At 49.2% G+C, this 17217-nt stretch overlaps 1 protein-coding gene across 1 annotated transcript; it reads left to right on the forward strand.

Moving 5' to 3' along the window:
• Window positions 1–4704: 4704 nt before the first annotated feature.
• LOC311200949 (olfactory receptor 14A16-like) lies at window positions 4705–7353 on the forward strand (the record flags this gene model as incomplete). Its single annotated transcript, XM_084275251.1, has 3 exons — window positions 4705–4893; window positions 6043–6047; window positions 6531–7353. The coding sequence occupies 3 exons, from the start codon at window positions 4705–4707 to the stop codon at window positions 7351–7353; spliced, it is 1017 nt and encodes a 338-aa protein (XP_084131377.1).
• Window positions 7354–17217: the final 9864 nt, after the last annotated feature.

Raw genomic sequence — 17217 nt, forward strand, 5'->3', positions numbered from 1 at the left:
GCGGCAATTAAGCAAACAGCGCTGGGCGGCCAGAGCGTCTCAGCTCTACCAACGGCACGCGCCATCCCTTTCCGAATTCAGGTTTTTATAGTCCTTTAGTTCTGGGTCCTGATTGTTTCACTGAGGCTTCTTCTGCACATGCGCCAGTTGTTGTTAGGGGGTCGTCTTCTACCTTCTAGTGGTCGATGGGATGAAGTTGCTCCTCTTCCTCACTTGTCCCTTAGTTGACCCCTCTCCCATATTTGGTCATCTTTAACAGCAAGTTCATTCATTGGCTACTTAATTTCTATGGTTTCCACTTCTAAGTTACCTATAACTCAGTTCTATGCTTCGTTAGCAACTAACAATATACGTTACACAATCATTCTTACAAAGTCAGAACGTTACAACCTGTTTCAAGGTACATGTGGTTTACTGAACAAAGGCTCATCTATCACAGCCTGACACCATCACCTGGGAAGGAATAACTGCTGGAATCAGTACAGGCTGGGGGATGACCTGTTGGAGAGGAGCTCTGCAGAGAAGGACCTGGGGGTGCTGGTGGGTGACAGGTTGGCTCTGAGCCAGCAGTGTGTCCTGGGGTCTGAGAGAGCCAATGGGATCCTGCAGGGCATCAAGAGAAGCGTGGCCAGCAGGTCAAAGGAGGTGATCCTCCCCCTCTACTCTGCCCTGGTCAGGCCCCACCTGGAGTATTGTGTCCAGTTCTAGGCTCCCCAGGACAAAAAAGCCAGGGATCTCCTGGAGAGAGTCCAGAGAAGGGCTACAAAGATGATTAAGGGCCTGGAGCATCTGCCCTATGAGGAAAGGCTGAGTGAGCTGGGACTATTCAGCCTTGAGAAAAGAAGGTTAAGAGGGGATCCTATTAATGTTTATAAGTATCTGAAGTGTAGGACACAGGGGAAAATTTTCAGCCTCTTATCAATGGTCTGTGGGGGCAGAACAAGGGGCAATGGTTTCAAGTTGGAGCACAGGAGGTTCCGCACCAACATGTGGATAGACTTTTTCACAGTGAGGGTGACAGAGCCCGGGACAGGCTGCCCAGGGGGGTTGTGAAGTGTCCCTCTCTGGAGATATTCAAGTCCTCTCTGGACACTGACCTGTGCGACCTGTCCTAGGGAAGCTATTTTGACAGGGGGTTGGACCTGATGATCTCGTGAGGTCCCTTCCAACCCCTACAATTCTGTGACTCTGTGACTAATAGATTGTGAGGCAAGGGGATTGACTGATGCATTGAAAGATGAGGTAAGGGGATTGACTGATATATAGTGAGGTAAGCCGGTAGAGAGGGATTCACTGATAGATAGATGTGAGGTAAGGGGACTGATAGAGAGATTGTGACATAAGGAGATTGTGAGGTAAGGAGATTGATAGATAGATTGTGAGGTAAGAACATGGACTGATAGATAGATGTGAGTTAATGAGATTGATAGATTATGAGGTAAGGGGATTGTGAGGTAAGGCGATTGTGAGGTATGATGACTGAGAGGGGGATTATGAAGTCACAGGATTGATTGACAGACAGATTGTGAGGTAAGGGGATTGAATGAGATAGATTGTGTGGTAAGGAGAGTAACTAATAGATTTTGAGGTAAGGGGATTGTGAGGTAAAGGGGATTTTGAGTTAAGGAGTTTGTGAGGTAAAGAAATTGATTCATAGACAGACTGTCATGTAAAAAGATTGACAGAAATAGATTGTGAGGTCAGGAGTTTGACTGAGAGTTTGTGAGGTAAGGAATTAGACAGATTGTGAGTTAAGTGGATTGTGAGGTAAGGAGTTTGTGAGTGTCGCAGTTTTGTGTAGCTGGGTGCTGGGAGAGAACTGGGGCTGCAGAAAATGTCTCATGTAAGGAACAGCTAGAGCTCTCTGCAGGTCCTGAAGAGCAAACATCGGCCAGTTCAAGGCCATAGGTGCTGCTGACCAGGGCCGAGCGAATCTGCGATGGTCACAGAGCCTCTGGGAATCACACAGAGGAGAAAAAAACCACAAGCAGCTGCAACGCCCATCGTGAAGAGAGGCCAGAGGGAGGTCCCAGGGAACTGCAGGCCTGTCAGCCAAGAAGACCAACAGCATCCTGGCCTGGATCAGGAATAGTGTGACCTGCAGGAGGAGGGAAGTGATTGTTCCATTATCCTCAGCTCCAATGAGGCTGCACCTTGAGTGCTGTGTCCGGTTTTGGGCCCCTCACTACAAGAAGGACACTGAGATGCTGGAGCGTGTCCAGAGAAGGGAAACAAAGCTGATGAAGGATTTGAAGCACAAGTCCTCTGAGGAGCAGCTGAGGCAACTGGGGCTTTTTAGCCTTAAGAAAAGGAGGCTGAAGGGGAGACTTTGCTGCTCTCTCCAACTACCTGCAAGGAGGAATGTAGAGAGGCGAGATCCGGTGTTTTCTGTCAGGTAACATGTGACAAGATGAGAGGGAATGGTTTCAAATTGCACCAGGGGAGATTTAGGTTGGATATCAGGAAGAATTTCATTAGTCAAGTATTGGAACAGGCTGCCCAGGGAAGTGGTGCAGTCACCATCCCTGGAGGGATTTAAAAGGTTCCTATAGATGTTGTGCTTGAGGACATGGCCTAGAGGTTGACTAGGCAGGGGTAGGCTTTGGTTGGACTCAATGACCGTAAAGGCTTCTTGTCAACCTAAGTGATTCTATGATTCTGTGGTACAGTTACAGGAAACTCCTGTTCTGTCATGGTGGGAAAGCACTGTCATTCAGAAACATAGTTGAGTGGTTCTGCTGTTGGAAATGTGCTTGTAAAATTTTTATAAATGTCAGGGAAAGGAAGAAAAAGTTGTGCACCTTTCCAGGCAGAGATGATGGAAAGAGAGCCCAGCTCATCATTACACAGTGTCTGGGTCACACAAGACCAGGAGATACTGCATTAGCAATGGGATGAAGCTGGTCCATGTTATTAAAGCTTAGACAAACTAGGAGGGGAAAAAAAACCCAACCCAACAGCTAAAAACCCTGCTAAATACAGACTGGTCCTAACATGAGTTACATGGCCAGTGATACGCAGAGTGAGCAGTTTGTTGCTGCTTTGAGACATCCAGTCATCACTTTCCAAACGGCATCTTTTAGCTCCTGGTTCCTCATGCTGTAGATGGGAAATTTTAATTCTGGAGGAACCACTGACTAAAAATTGTCACTACCAGGTGCAAGTGACGGAGGGGAGCTTCAGGTAGGTGAACACAGCAGTGATGAGGAACAGGGAGACCACGGCCAGGTGAGGGAGGCAGGTGGAAAAGGCTTTGTGCTGTCCCTGCTGCAAGGAGACCCTCAGCACAGCCCTGAAGATCTGCACATAGGACACCAGGATGAACACAAAACACCCAAAAGCTAGACATGCTCTGATTACAATTTCACTGAGGTAGGACCATGAGTGAGAGAGCTTGTGGATCTGGGAGATTTCTCAGAAGAACTGGTCACAGGCATTGCCCTCGCAGAGTTGGTGTCAAGTCTGTATTGCCAGTGAGAGTAACAGCTGCATGACCTCCCCCTGTGCTTTCTCCCTGCATGATTTCTCCCTGTCCTGATGATTCTGCTCCCAGGCAGAATGATCTGAGATATGAGGTCATAGAATGATCCCCATGAGGCCTGAGACACCAGGAGGGAGCCTAGAAGAACTGGTCTTCTCCTGCTGAGCTGGGCCAGGCTCCTGGGATGGAGGGAGCTCATGGCAACCCGGCGGCACTGCAGAGAGACAGGTCTGGCCAGGAGCAGCTCCTCTGCCAAGCACACAGGGCTGGGGACACTGCCTGTAGGCACTGAGGGGAGACCTGTGAGGCTGAGAAAGCTGATGGATGCTGAGAGCTCACAGGAGGAGAAAGGTAAAGAGACTTTGCTTTGAATTTTCTGCTGTTGGTGACTGGGTGGGAAGTGGGGGCTGAGCTTTTCTCGATAACTTTGCAGCAGGCAGTGCAAACTCATTGGTCATTAGGACTTGTCGGATAATCTTCTGCGTCCTGCACACACAGAGGTTCCCAGGGCAGTGCCCTGATGCCAGGAAGGGTCTGTATAGCAGAGCTGAGCACAGGGCAGGTTGGATGAGGTCTGTGAGCACAGAGCAGGAGGTGAGATGGGCAAAGAGAAGCAGCTGCAGGGACAGCTCCAGGAAGCAGAGACATTGTCAGGGAGAAAGAAAGAGCTGCTCCCATAAATGCCCTGGCAGTGGGGATTTGGTACCTCTCTGACATCCCCCACAGTGCTGACCCTTTCCTTCACCAACCGCCTGGTTGCTGCCACCCAGCACAGGCTCTGCACCAAGAGTTCCAGGGTTTCAGGCTGAGTCTTCACTTTGGCAGCCCAACCCACAGAGAGGAAAAATCCCTGAGTGCCTGTCTGTCTGTCCCTGTACTTCCTGCATGGGCTGGAGCATTTCTCCCTGTTTCCTCTCCTGTCCTTACTGCCTTTGTCCCCTGGTTACCTTGGGCTCTGAGTACAGCCATTGGTGGGGCTGACCTTGAGATGACCCCAATCTCAGGACCCCAATCTGCAGGACTTCCCTCTATCCACCAGTGGCAGACACAAGCCAGCACAAAGCAGACCTCCTAAAAGGGACCTGACAAAAGTCTTCCTGAATACAGAGACTCAAACTGAGGGCATTCCATAAGAAGTGGAAGGGATTTTCCTCAAAGAAAGATTCTCTAATTTCTCTTTGCCTTTTCCTCTTCTAACAGGTCTCCACACTTGACAGCAGCAGATGTCCAACAGCAGCTCCATCAGCCACTTCCTCCTCCTGCCCTTTGTAGACACAAGGGAGCTGCAGCTCCTGCACTTCTGCCTCTTCCTGGGCATCTACCTGGCTGCCCTCCTGGGCAATGGCCTCATCATCATCACCATAGCCTGTGACCACCACCTCCACACCCCCATGTACTTCTTCCTCCTCAATCTCTCTGTTCTTGACCTTGGCTGCATCTCCACCACTGTTCACAAATTCCAGGATGTGTGGCTCAAATATTTTTCTTTACATTTTTGATTGCCGAAATGCTCTCATAGACACCTGGGCAAAAGAGCATGGCATTGAGTGGGTGTACCACATTCCTTATCATGCACCAGCCTCTGGGAAAATTGAGCGATATAATGGTCTCTTAAAGACTACCCTGAAAGCGATGGGTGGTGGAACATTCAAACACTGGGATACACATTTAGCCAAAGCCACATGGTTAGTTAACTCTAGAGGATCCACCAATCGAGCTGGTCCTGCCCAGTCAAAATCTCCACGTACTGTAGAAGGAGACAGAGTCCCAGTGGTGCATATGAAAAGTATATTAGGGAAGACAGTTTGGGTCATCCCTGCTTCGGGCAAAGGTAAACCCATGTCTGGGATTGCTTTTGCTCAAGGACCTGGTTGTACTTGGTGGGTAATGCAGAAGAATGGAGAAGTTCGATGTGTACCCCAGAGGGATTTGATTTTAGGTGAGAATAGCCAATACAATTAATAAGGTAGAAATTGTATTATAATAATTGCTCTGTACATTCATTATTGCTATTATTGCTGTATGTTGTTGTATGGTGTACCAATGGAGTTACAGCCGGAGTCATACAAGTCAATGAAAGAAGAGTGCCACGATGATGGGACCAAGACCTGGTGTTCCAAGAACTTTTTCCTCCTTCCCTTTGAAAATGAACGTCTTTGATTCACAGACTATGAACATGGACCATGTCAGCTGTATCGGCCGAGAGCCCGAGATACAACGATCCAGTGGCGCATACTGACACCACGAGAGACTGTTACGAAGAATGAAGCCTGAAAAGCATCATGGACTAAATGTTCATTCACTCAACAACCTCAGAAGAATGGTCCATAGACTAAGGGAATAATACCTGTATGCACATGTGTGTGTATACATGTGTGCACACATATATATGTGTCTGAAACAAAAAATGGTTGGATTTGGTCATGACGTAAATGGTATGGAATAAGGGGTGGATAATGTCCTGGTTTTGGTCAGGATGGAGTTAATTTCATTTGTAACAGCGGATGAATGCTGTGTTTGAGAGTAAGATGGGAGTAGTGCTGTTAACACCCTGTTTCTAGTTGCTGTCAGACAGTCAAGGACTTTCTCAGCTCTTCATGAGAAAGGAGGGGCGAAGCCAGGACAGGTGACCCAACTGGCCAAAGAGAGTATTCCACGCCAGTTACGTCCTGCCCAGGATATCGGGGGCTGACGGGAGGAAGGCCTGGGGCGACTCCGGGACGCGCGGTTCTTGGGGGACGGTCGGGTTCTGGGACGGCTCTGGGTGGCACGGCCTGAGTTGTATGGTTTGGTGAGAAACTGCATTGTGTATCAACTGCTTTATATATGTTTGCTTGGAAGTCCTGTTAGTATTGTTACATTGTATCTTTCTGTTATCTTAGTAAACTATCCTTATCCCAACCCACGGGCCTCTTAATTTCTTGATTTTGGGGTTATTTGCCCCTTTCTCTTCCTTTTCCCTTCCCTTACTTCTCACCCCCCCTCCCCTTTCCTTTAACCTGCTCTTTTCCTTAAAGGAGCAGGCAGCTGCGTGGATCTTGGCCCTCAGCCGGGTGAAACCACGACACTCTGTTTCTGACATTGGCTGCATCTCCACCACTGTTCCCAAATCCATGGCCAATTCCTTGTGGGACACCAGGGCCATTTCCTACACAGGATGTGTGGCTCAACTCTTTTTCTTTTTATTTTTCATCGCAACAGAGCTCTGTCTTCTCACTGTCATGGCCTATGACCGCTACGTTGCCATCTGCCACCCCCTGCAGTACGGGACCCTCCTGGGCAGCAGAGCTTGTGTCCACATGGCAGCAGCTGCCTGGGGCACTGGGTTTCTCTATGCTGTGCTGCACACAGCCAATACATTTTCACTGCCCCTCTGCCATGGCAATGCTGTTGACCAGTTCTTCTGTGAAATCCCCCAGATCCTCAAGCTCTCCTGCTCAGATGCCTACCTCAGGGAAACTGGAGTCATTGTTGTCAGTGTCTGTTTATGTTTTGGTTGTTTTGTGTTCATCGTGGTGTCCTATGTGCAGATCTTCAGGGCTGTGCTGAGGATCCCCTCGCAGCAGGGACGGCACAAAGCCTTTTCCACCTGCCTCCCTCACCTGGCCGTGGTCTCCCTGTTTCTCAGCACTGCTGTGTTTTCCTACATGAAGCCTCTGTCCATCTCCTCCCCTTTTTTAAATGCTGTAGTGTCATTTCTTTACTCGGTGGTTCCACCCGCAGTGAACCCGCTGATCTACAGCATGAGGAATCAGGAGCTCAAGGATGCCGTGTTGAAACTGATGACTGGATGTTTCTTAGCAGCAATAAACTGCTCATTCTCTTCTACATCCATCTTGCAAACTAACACGTTAGGTCCAAGCTGTATTTAGTAAGGATTTTAGGTTTTTATTTTTCCTTCTATATTTTCTAAGCCATAATAACATTGTCCACATTTATCCTATTCCTAATGCATTATCTCTAGGTCTTGTGTTCAAGGACTAAGGACGTACTTTCTGCAGGCTACCTGGATGTATGCACTTAACTTTGATCACAGGTTTCCACCCCCACTTGCTCCTTGGACATTCAGATGCCTCTCAGCTCTCCGGTTGCTGCTTTGAGGTTCAGAGAGTTGGAAAATTCAGCAGTCTAATGAGCTGTTCTGTCAGAAGGTCAGTGTGTTGATAAGTGACCTTTCTATGTATCTGATTGAAACTGTTCTGGGAGAGAATCTCCTCTGAAAGCTGACCCCCTTCACACACTGCTTGGCCGTAGCAGCAGCTGAGGAGAGAGATTTCATGGGTATTAAACTGTGTCATGTTGAACTGCTGTTTGTTGTCAGAGAAATCTGTCTGTGCCTGTGAGCACAGATGATGCCAGGAAAAGTGTTGGGAGTCCCAGGAGGCCAGTGAGGGAACTGCTGGTCTTGGGGAAGAGAAAGGTTCTCCATGCAGGGTTGGATCTCCAGAGACTGCTTTTCCTGCCTGTCCAGATCTCCTTAGCAGACCCATATCCATCACAGAATGCTGCTGTCACTTCTTCTATCAACTGAGCCATGAGAGAAAATACCCGTGAAGGAAAAATATCCTCCATTGTAATATTCCTTTGAACTGTCCATCATTAAATACCTAACTGAAATCCAATTATTTGTAGAAGTCTGGATTTTTTTAATGAAAAGGACTTGAACAGATATGCTTTTTAAGGCTTTCTGTATTTTCATGAGTCCCATTGTATATTTTCTTCTGAGTCCGCAGACCTCAGATACTAAGAGGACACTGAAAAAACCTCTGAAAATGTCAGTCAGACCTAATGCCCAAAGTACCTTGAAGCATTCATGGGCCCTACTGGGAGCCATTCCTGACAAAACCTCCCCATGAACATCTTACACCTCACAAGTGGAGGCCATGAGGAGAAACACAGGGAAAGCACAGGCAGCTCTGAGGCTGAGGACACCCTGGCTTGGTCTGATGAAGCAGAAATGCCAAGCACTGACCCCCAGCCCCTGGGCAGGGAGATCCTGACCCCCACCTGTGTCTCAGGGCTCTTACATGGGATGTGGGCAGTGTGATGCCAAGGGAAGGACAGGGGTATGACACATGGATGCCTCCCTACGTTGAGTTCAAGGAGGCAACAATGCTTCATGGCTGTGAGAACAATGTGTCTTCTCTGAGGTCTCTGTGGCAGGGCCATCAGCCATAGACAAGGGGGAAAAGTCTGCATTTCTATCAGGCCCTTTCAGCCTGGCCATCACTCTTGGCCATCTGCACCACAGACCATGTCACACTGCCCGATGCCTGTCCCAATTTCCCTGCAGGCTGCAGGCACTCAGCCCTTTTCCTCACCTTGTTCTCAGCCCACCATGTCCCTGCCTGTACTGCTGTCTCTCCCTCCTCGCCAGCTGTTCCCAGAAAAACAAAGCCACCAGCTCATACACAACTTACTCCAAACACCACAGCACTACCCTCAGAATGGCATTTCTTTAAGCTCATAACCCATCTGCACCTCTATTTTTAATTGCCATTTATTTGAAAATGAAATTTCAAGCTCTCTGAGCTACCCCTACACTCTCCTCAGACTCCCCTGCGCCAGGCTAAAGAAGCCCGGGTCTCACAGCCTCTCCACACAAGACCCCTAACCCTATCTTGGCAGAATTTCTCTCAGCCTTGTGACAGTTCCTCCACACTCGTCCTGTCCAGCCCCTCCCAATCCTGGACTCTCTGCTGGTTGCCACACCAGTGCTGAGTCAAACTGACAGTAAATGCCTTTGCCTGGGTGGCCGTACTGCTCCCAGTGCTGCCCAATGTGCTCATGGCCAGGTTCCAGTGTAGCAGCCCTGGCTGTGATGGCATCCTCAGAACGCCCAAAGCCTCCTCCTTGACACTGCTGCTCCACCAGTCATGTCTGAATTCCCTTGACGTGTGAGTGTTGAGATTTAACCCTGCTCACTGATGATGTCATCATGCATGGGAGATTCTTTTGGGCAGCTGGCAGCAGCTGCCCTGGCAGTCCTCCCTCACAACAACCAGTGCTCCCTGAGCTTACTTTCTGGTGGAGCAGCACACAGATCAGGAAGGGCCTTGATGCTGGGCAAGCACTGGGCAGCAATGAATAAATTATCATGTGTCACCAATGCTGGATTGGTCACAAAGAGGACGATGTGTTGGTTCCACCCCCTGTTGTGATTATCCCCTGATGCAGAACATCACAAGATGAGAAGGAGCAGATCAGCTCTGGTTGGAATAGTTCTTGAGGTTTCTCTTTGTAACACCATGGAGGGTTTTGCCAGGGTCTGCTGGAAGTGAAGCTCCGATGTGTCAGTGGTTAATGTGTGAGTGTAGAAGCCTCAGGTGACTTGTGGTGCCTCAGCAAGAGGCATTAAAGGACATGATAGAAAATAAATAAAAAGAGGAGAGAGTAATTTAAATGTTTGTGGTGGTTCAGCCCCCAACAGAGGCTGAGCACCACACACCACTGGCTCACTCCCAGAGGAGAAAGAGACAGAGCCTCTGTTGGTTGGGATAAGGAGAGATCACTGAAAAAAGCACCATGAAACTAGAACAATAAACAGCCCATGACACTCATACCCGGTGAGAACACAGAGTACCTTACCCACCTGAGGGTTACAGAGTGCTGCAGGACAGGAGGACCAACCCAACACCCCAGCTGCACTCAGACTGCCCTGGAGGCACCCAGGAGTGGTGCCCAAACCAGCTCCTTTATGGAGAAGTGATGTCAGGTGGTGTGGAAAACAGCCAGGGCTAACTCAACCTCCCCAGCAGTCAGCACAGGTGAGATAACTGTGGCCTGACCAGAACCAGGACACTATCCACCCCTTTTTGCACATCATCTACATCATGGCCAGATGGGTTTGCCTCTGCACTCCCAGTTGCTTTGTTTCCATTGCTGCAACCACTCCCACAGGGCATTGGCCACCATCCAGGAGTGAGGATAGGGGTAGAATTTTGGCCACTTTTCTCATCTGGCAATGTTTCAAGCCAGCTGGATGGCTTTTACCTCTGCAAACTTGCCCTCTAATCTTGTTCATCATATTAGCTGTTCACTTCTTGCAAAAAAAGGCTGAGCAGTCCCTTCAAGAGGATCACAAGCACAATGACAGACTGGTGGGCTGACTACTGGAAGCTGGTGCAGCATTTTTCCTGGAGAAATCTCTTTTTGTAACTTTTCCCTTGCAGCTTCTTCACTCAGGATTGGAGGTGGGTTTCCCATCTCACCTCCTCATGTCTTCACCATGGTCATGCAGACAGAATGGATACCTCTTGGTGTGTATTTTTTACTGGAACAGGGGAAGGCCTACTTCAGATGGCTGAGATAAGGGAGGAACAAAGACTTTCTTTAAATAGATGGAGTTGTCCAGACACCTCAGCCACTCTCGGTGCTTCTCCCTTTCCCCAATCTATTACTGCCAGGCAGTTGGCATATGATGCTGGTGCACTCCACACAGACTTACACCACATGGGTGAGGAACATGGGACTTCATCAGGATTGGTGGGTAGCTGCAGATCATCAGGATATTAGTAATTCATCTCTCACATGGCTAATCCCCTCAAACACTCCATACTCTGCTCTGTGGTCATGCACTTGCCTGGCCAACACATGACATCTTCACTGAATGGGTACCTTTCCCCCACACTTGACAGAAGTCACCTCCAGAGGCTGAGGGCTTGAGACTTCTTTCCAATCACCTTGTCAAAGACTCCTTTTCTGAACAGGGATCCCAGCTGCTTGGCCTCCCTGCCTTCGAATTCCAGGCTGTGTGCCCCATTGTCCCAGCATCAGAGTAGCCAGGGGATGATGTGATCCCCTGGAAGGCAGCTGAAATCTTTTCTCATTTCTTCCAGCTCACTCATGTACAAGGATCAGGTTATAATGCTCACTCCTGGAGGAGAAACAGACAGACTCTCTGTGGGCTGGGAGGAGGACAGTTTACTGACAAAATCACGGTGAAAAAATGATAACAGCACATTGCAAACTACACTCACATCCAGTGATAACAGAGAGTACTTTACTGACCAAAGGATCACAAGGTGCTGCACAATGCAAGGATCAACCAAACGCCACAGCCACACTCAGACTGCCCTGAAGGAACCCAGGAGTGCCCCTCCCCAACCAGCCTATTTTATGGGGGAGTGATGTCAGGTGGTGTGGAAAACAGCCTGGGCACACTCAGCTCAGCTGTGCTAACTCAAGTCACCACTGCTGGCTGCTTGGGGAAGTTAACTCTTGCCTGGCCAGAAACAGGACAGCTGTGCATTTCATCTCCCCTGTCTGTCACATATTTCTACCTGTCCAAAGTCAATTGTCCGTGTATGAAATCATCATTCCGACAGTGTGTCTTCACACGAGTGCTTCTGGTTGCTCTCTAGATTTCCCTTCCCCTTCCCCTTGGACCATTCAGACACCTCTCAACCATCCAGCTGCTGCTCTGAGTTTCAGGGAGTTAAACCCTTGCCTTTTTGGCAGTTGTCTGACTCATTCTGTCTTTAGCCAGCTCTTGAGTTGTGGTGATTTCACAGTCTCCTTCCTCACTAGAACATTTCTCACAGGGTTAAGCTTTGTGGCAGGTGAACCTCACTGGTGGCAGATTGCACTTGGCACAGAGTGAGGAGTGTTTGATTTAATGGTGAATCTTCTCAGGTTTCTTGTGTTGTTGGGAAAATAACTCCCTCTGTGCTGGCTGTGTGCAGCCAGTTCTCTAAGGAAAGCAGGGGAGCTGGTACAGAGGGGCTGTATTTCCCAATGTGGAGTGCAGCAGAGAGACCTGATGTAAGGACAAGGGATGCAAGTCCCAGTTGGCTGGTGGGAGTCATGGTGGGCTTGTGGAGATGTGCAGCAAGGTTGTCCCCACTGCCTCAAGGGACCCTTTTTCAGACCAGTCCAGACCTCCTTAGGAGACACCCTGGATCAATCTCAGTCAGAGGTTGTCACCTCTCCTCTACAGTGAAAATAATAACCTACACCCTTAAAAAGAAATCAATTTTACTCTGAGCTCCCTTTGAAACAGCTTCAATGATCTGTACATCTCTTGAAGACTTGAAGATAATTACATGAACAGACATAGCTCATTAGCGCTTGCTTTTTATTTTTAATTAGCTCTGGGGTGCGTTTGGTGCTGAGTCCTTGAAGCTCAGGTGCTGAGAGGAAATTACACAAGAAACTCCATGTCAAAAGTAGAAGCCAAAATACACTGAAGTATTAATGAGTCCATTGAGAGCCATTGCTGGCTGAGCCTCCCCAGGGACTCGTTAGCACAGGTAATTGGAGGCCATGTTGTCTGGTAGGCAAAGGCAATGTACAAGCAGCTGAGATGCTGAGCAAGCCCTGGGTTGGTTTGATGAAGGAGAAAGGCCAAGCCCTGACCCCAGCCCAGGGAAGACAGGTCCTGGCCCTCAGGCATTACTCTGAAAAGAGGAACAATAACATCTCTTGGCAAACAACAGTCAGACCAGGTGATAACACAGAGTACCCTACCAAACCAATGATAACAGTGCTACAAGAGCTAAGGACCAAACAGATGCCCTGTCCCCACTCAGACTACCCTGGAGGCACCTAGAAGTACCCCTCCCCAACCAGCACATTTTATGGGGAAGTGATGTCAGGTGGTGTGGAAAACAGCCTGGGCTAGCTCAGCTCACCTGTGCTGGCTGCTTGGGGAGGTGAGCTCTGACCTGGCCAGAACCAGGACACCCACAGTGCCTAGGATAGCTTGTGTCTCCTTTTTGTTGGTTGGAGGAGACATTGCTGGATCAGTCCTTGACAGATGTTGGGGCTGTGTTACCAGCCCAGGGGCAGTTGATTCCAAGTGTACTGAATTCCCTTCCAAGTGACAGCAAACTGTGGCCTGTCCTCTGCTGCAAAAAGACTCAAGGAGAAAGCATTTGCAATGTCGATTCTGGCGTGGAATCACTTAGATTAGAAGAGACATTTAAGATCATCAAGGCCTAGTCCACCTCTTGACCATGTCCTCAAGCACAACATCTACACATGTTTTAAATACCTCCAGCGATGGCGACTACACCACCTCCCTGGGAAGCCTTTTCCAATCATAGAATCATAGAATCATAGAATGGTCTGGGTTGGAAGGGACCCCAAGGATCATAGAGCTCCAACCCCCCTGCCACAGGCAGGGACACCAACCTCCATGCCTGGATCTACACAAGGCTGCCCAGGGCCTCATTCAACCTGGCCTTGAACACCTCCAGGGACGGGGAACACCTCCAGGGACGGGGAAAAATACTTGACTACCCTTTCAGTGAGGAAATATTTCCTCATATCTAACCTAAATCTCCCCTGGTGCAATTTAAAGCCATTTCCTCTCATCCTATCACTTGTTACCTGAGCAAACTGACCAATCCTCACCTCTCTACACCCTCCTTTCAGGTAGTCGTAGAGAGCGATAAGGTCTCCCCTCAGCCTCCTTAAGATCAAAAAGCCCCAGCTCCCTCAGCCGTTCCTCTTAGGACCTGTGCTCCAAACCTTTCACCAGTTTTGTTGCCCTTCTTTAGACATGCTCCAGCATCTCAACATCCTTCTTGTAGTGAGGGGCTGTCGTGGTTTCACCCCGGCTGAGAGCCGAGATCCACACAGCTGCCTGCTCCTTAAAGGAAAAGGGCAGGGAAAAGGGAAGGAGAGGGGGGGTTGAGAAGTAAGGGAAGGGAAAAGGAAGAGAAAGGGGCAAATAACCCCAAGATCAAGAAATTAAGAGGCCCGTGGGTTGGGATAAGGATAGTTTACTAAGATAACAGAAAGATACAATATAACAATACTAACAGGACTTCAAAGCAAAGATCTATGAAGCTGTTGCTACACAATGCAGTTTCTCACCAAACCCACAGCTCAGGCCGTGCCACCCAGAGCTGTCCCAGAACCCGACCGTCCCCCAAGAACCGCGCGTCCCGGAGCCGCCCCAGGCCTTCCTCCCGTCAGCCCCCCAATATCCTGGGCAGGACGTAACTGGCGTGGAATACTCTCTTTGGTCAGTTGGGTCACCTGTCCTGGCTTCGCCCCTCCTGTCTCATGAAGAGCTGAGAAAGTCCTTGACTGTCTGACAGCAACTAGAAACATCAGGGTGTTATCAGCAGTACTCCCATTTTAACTCCCAAACACAGCATTCATCTGCTGTTACAAATGAAATTACCTCCATCCTGACCAGAACCAGGACTGGGGCCCAAAACAGGACACAGCACTCGAGGTGCAGCCTCACCAGAGCTGAGGATAGTTGAACAATCACGACCCTACTCCTGCTGGTCACACGATTCCTGATCCAGGCCAGGATGCTATTGGCCTGCTTGACCACCTGGGCACAGTACTGGCTCATGTTCAGCCATCTGTCCACTAACACCCCCAGGTCATTCTCCTTCAGGGAGCTCTCCAACCACTCTTTCCCAGGCCCGTAGCGTTGCCTGGGGTTATTGTGACCAAAGTGCAGGACCTGGCACTCGGCTTTGTTGACCCCCATAAAACTGGCCTCTGCCCATCAATCCAGCCTGTCCAATTCTCTCTGCAGAGCCTTCCTGCCTTTCAGCAGATCAACATTCCCCATACATTTGGTGTCATCTACAACCTTGCTGAGGGTGCACTCGATCCCCTCATTCAGATCATTAACATAGATCTTAAAGAGGATGGGCCCCAACACTGAGCCCTGGGGAATACCACATGTGACCTGTCGCAAGCTGGACTTAACTCCATTCACCAAAACTCTCTGGGCCTGTCCATCCAGCCATTTTTTAACCCAGCAAAAGAATATACCCATCTAATCCATGGGCAGCTAGTTTCTCTAGGAGGATGCTGTAGGAAACAGTGTCAAAATCTTTACTGGAGTCCAGGTAAACCAAATCCACAGCCTTCCCCTCATCCACTAAGCAGCAGGTCACCTTGTCGTAGAAGGAGATCGGGTTGGTAGAGCACGATCTGCCTTTCCTAAACCCCTGCTGACTGGGCCTGATCACCTGAGTGTCCCGCATTTGTTGCATGATGGCAGGCCTGTAGTTCTCTGGGTCCTTCCTCTGTCCCTTTTTGTAGGTGGGCATCACATGTTCCAGCTTCCAGTCAGGCAGAGCCACCTCAGTCAGCAAGGACTGCTGGTAAATAAGAGGAAGTGGCTGGGCGAGCACTTCTGCCAGCTCCCTCAGTGCCCTTGGGTGTACCCTATCCAGACCCATTGACTTGTGGGGATCTAAGTGGCTGAGCAGCTCATTAAAAATTATCCTGGGACTATGAAGGCTTAATGGGTTAACTTCCCATTCTCATCTTCCCACTCAGGGGTCTGGGAATCAGGAGGCCAATTGGTCCTACTACTAAAGACTGAGGCAAAAAATGTATTAAGTATCTTAACCTTTTCTTCATCCTTCATCACAATGGTTCCCCCAGCATCCAATAAAGGCAGGAGATTCTCCCTGGCCCTCCTTTTGTTATTAACATATTTATAGAATTTCTTCCTGCAATCTTTTACAGTAGTGCCCAGCTTGAGCTCTCTTTGGGCTTTGGCCCTCCTTAGTTTTTCCTGCATAGCCTCACCTCAGCCCTGTACTCCTCCTGGGTCACCTGCCCTTTCTTCCAACAATTATATGCTCTCCTTTTCCTCCTGAGTTCCAGCAAAAGATCTCTGTTCAGCCAGGCCAGTCGTCTTCCCCCTTGACTTGAAATCCAGCACACTGGGATGGCTTGCTCCTGCTCCTTCAGGACCTCATTCTTGAGGAGCATCCAGCCTTCCTGAGCTCCTTTATTTTCCAACACTTTCTCCTTGGGGACTCAATCCACAAGTTTCCTCAACAGGACAAAGTCCACCCTCCAGAAGTCCAGGGTGGTGGTTCTGCCACCCCTCTTCCTTCCCCAAGAATTGAGAACTCTATCATTTCATGATCACTGTGCACAAGACAGCCTCCAAGCACCACCTCATCCACAAGTCTTCTGTTTGTGAGCAACAGGTCGAGCAGGGCACCTTTCCGTGTTGGCTCACTCACCAGCTGCATCAGGAAGTTATCTCCCACACACTCCAAGAACCTTCTAGACTGACCCCTCTCTGCTGTGTTGTCTACCTAGGAGATACCTGCTAGGTTGAAGTCACCCACAAGAAGAAAGACCAACGATGGTGATGCTACTCCCAGCTGGCTGAAGAATATTTCATCTACCTCTTTGTCCTTGTTGGGTGGTCTGTAAAAGACTCCCACCAGGATTTCCACCTTGCTGACCTTCCCTCTAGTTCTAACCCATAAGCACTCAACCTTATCATCACCCCCATTAAACTCCAGACAATCTAGACAATCCCATAGACAGAGGGCTACCCCACCACCTCTCCTTTCTCACCTGTCCCTCTTGGAGAGATTATACCCATCCCTCACAGCACTGCAGTTGTGAGAATCATCCCACCAAATTTCTATGATGGCAACTAAGTCATAGGCTTCTCGACATACAGTTACTTTGAGCTCCTAGTGTGTTTTGCCCATACTGAGTACGTTGGTGTGCAGACATTTCAGGGACCAAGCTGAGCCCCCCATTTTTGCCTTAAAATCACCAACATCTTGAACACAACCTGAGGCAACACATGGAGGGACCATACCTGTACCCCTTCCCTCCAAACATACTGTGTCCTTTAGCACTTTGTCATGGGCAAGCCTGCTATATTCCCCTCCCCCACACCCCCAATCTTGTTTAAAGCCCTGTCTGTGAGCCCTGCAAGCTCCTGGGCAAAGACCCTCTTTCCTCTATGAGAAAGGTGGTTCCCATGTGACACCTGTAAG

The sequence above is a fragment of the Gallinula chloropus genome (genome assembly GCF_964237585.1).
Source record: "Gallinula chloropus genome assembly, chromosome: 25".
Lineage (NCBI taxonomy): Eukaryota > Metazoa > Chordata > Aves > Gruiformes > Rallidae > Gallinula > Gallinula chloropus.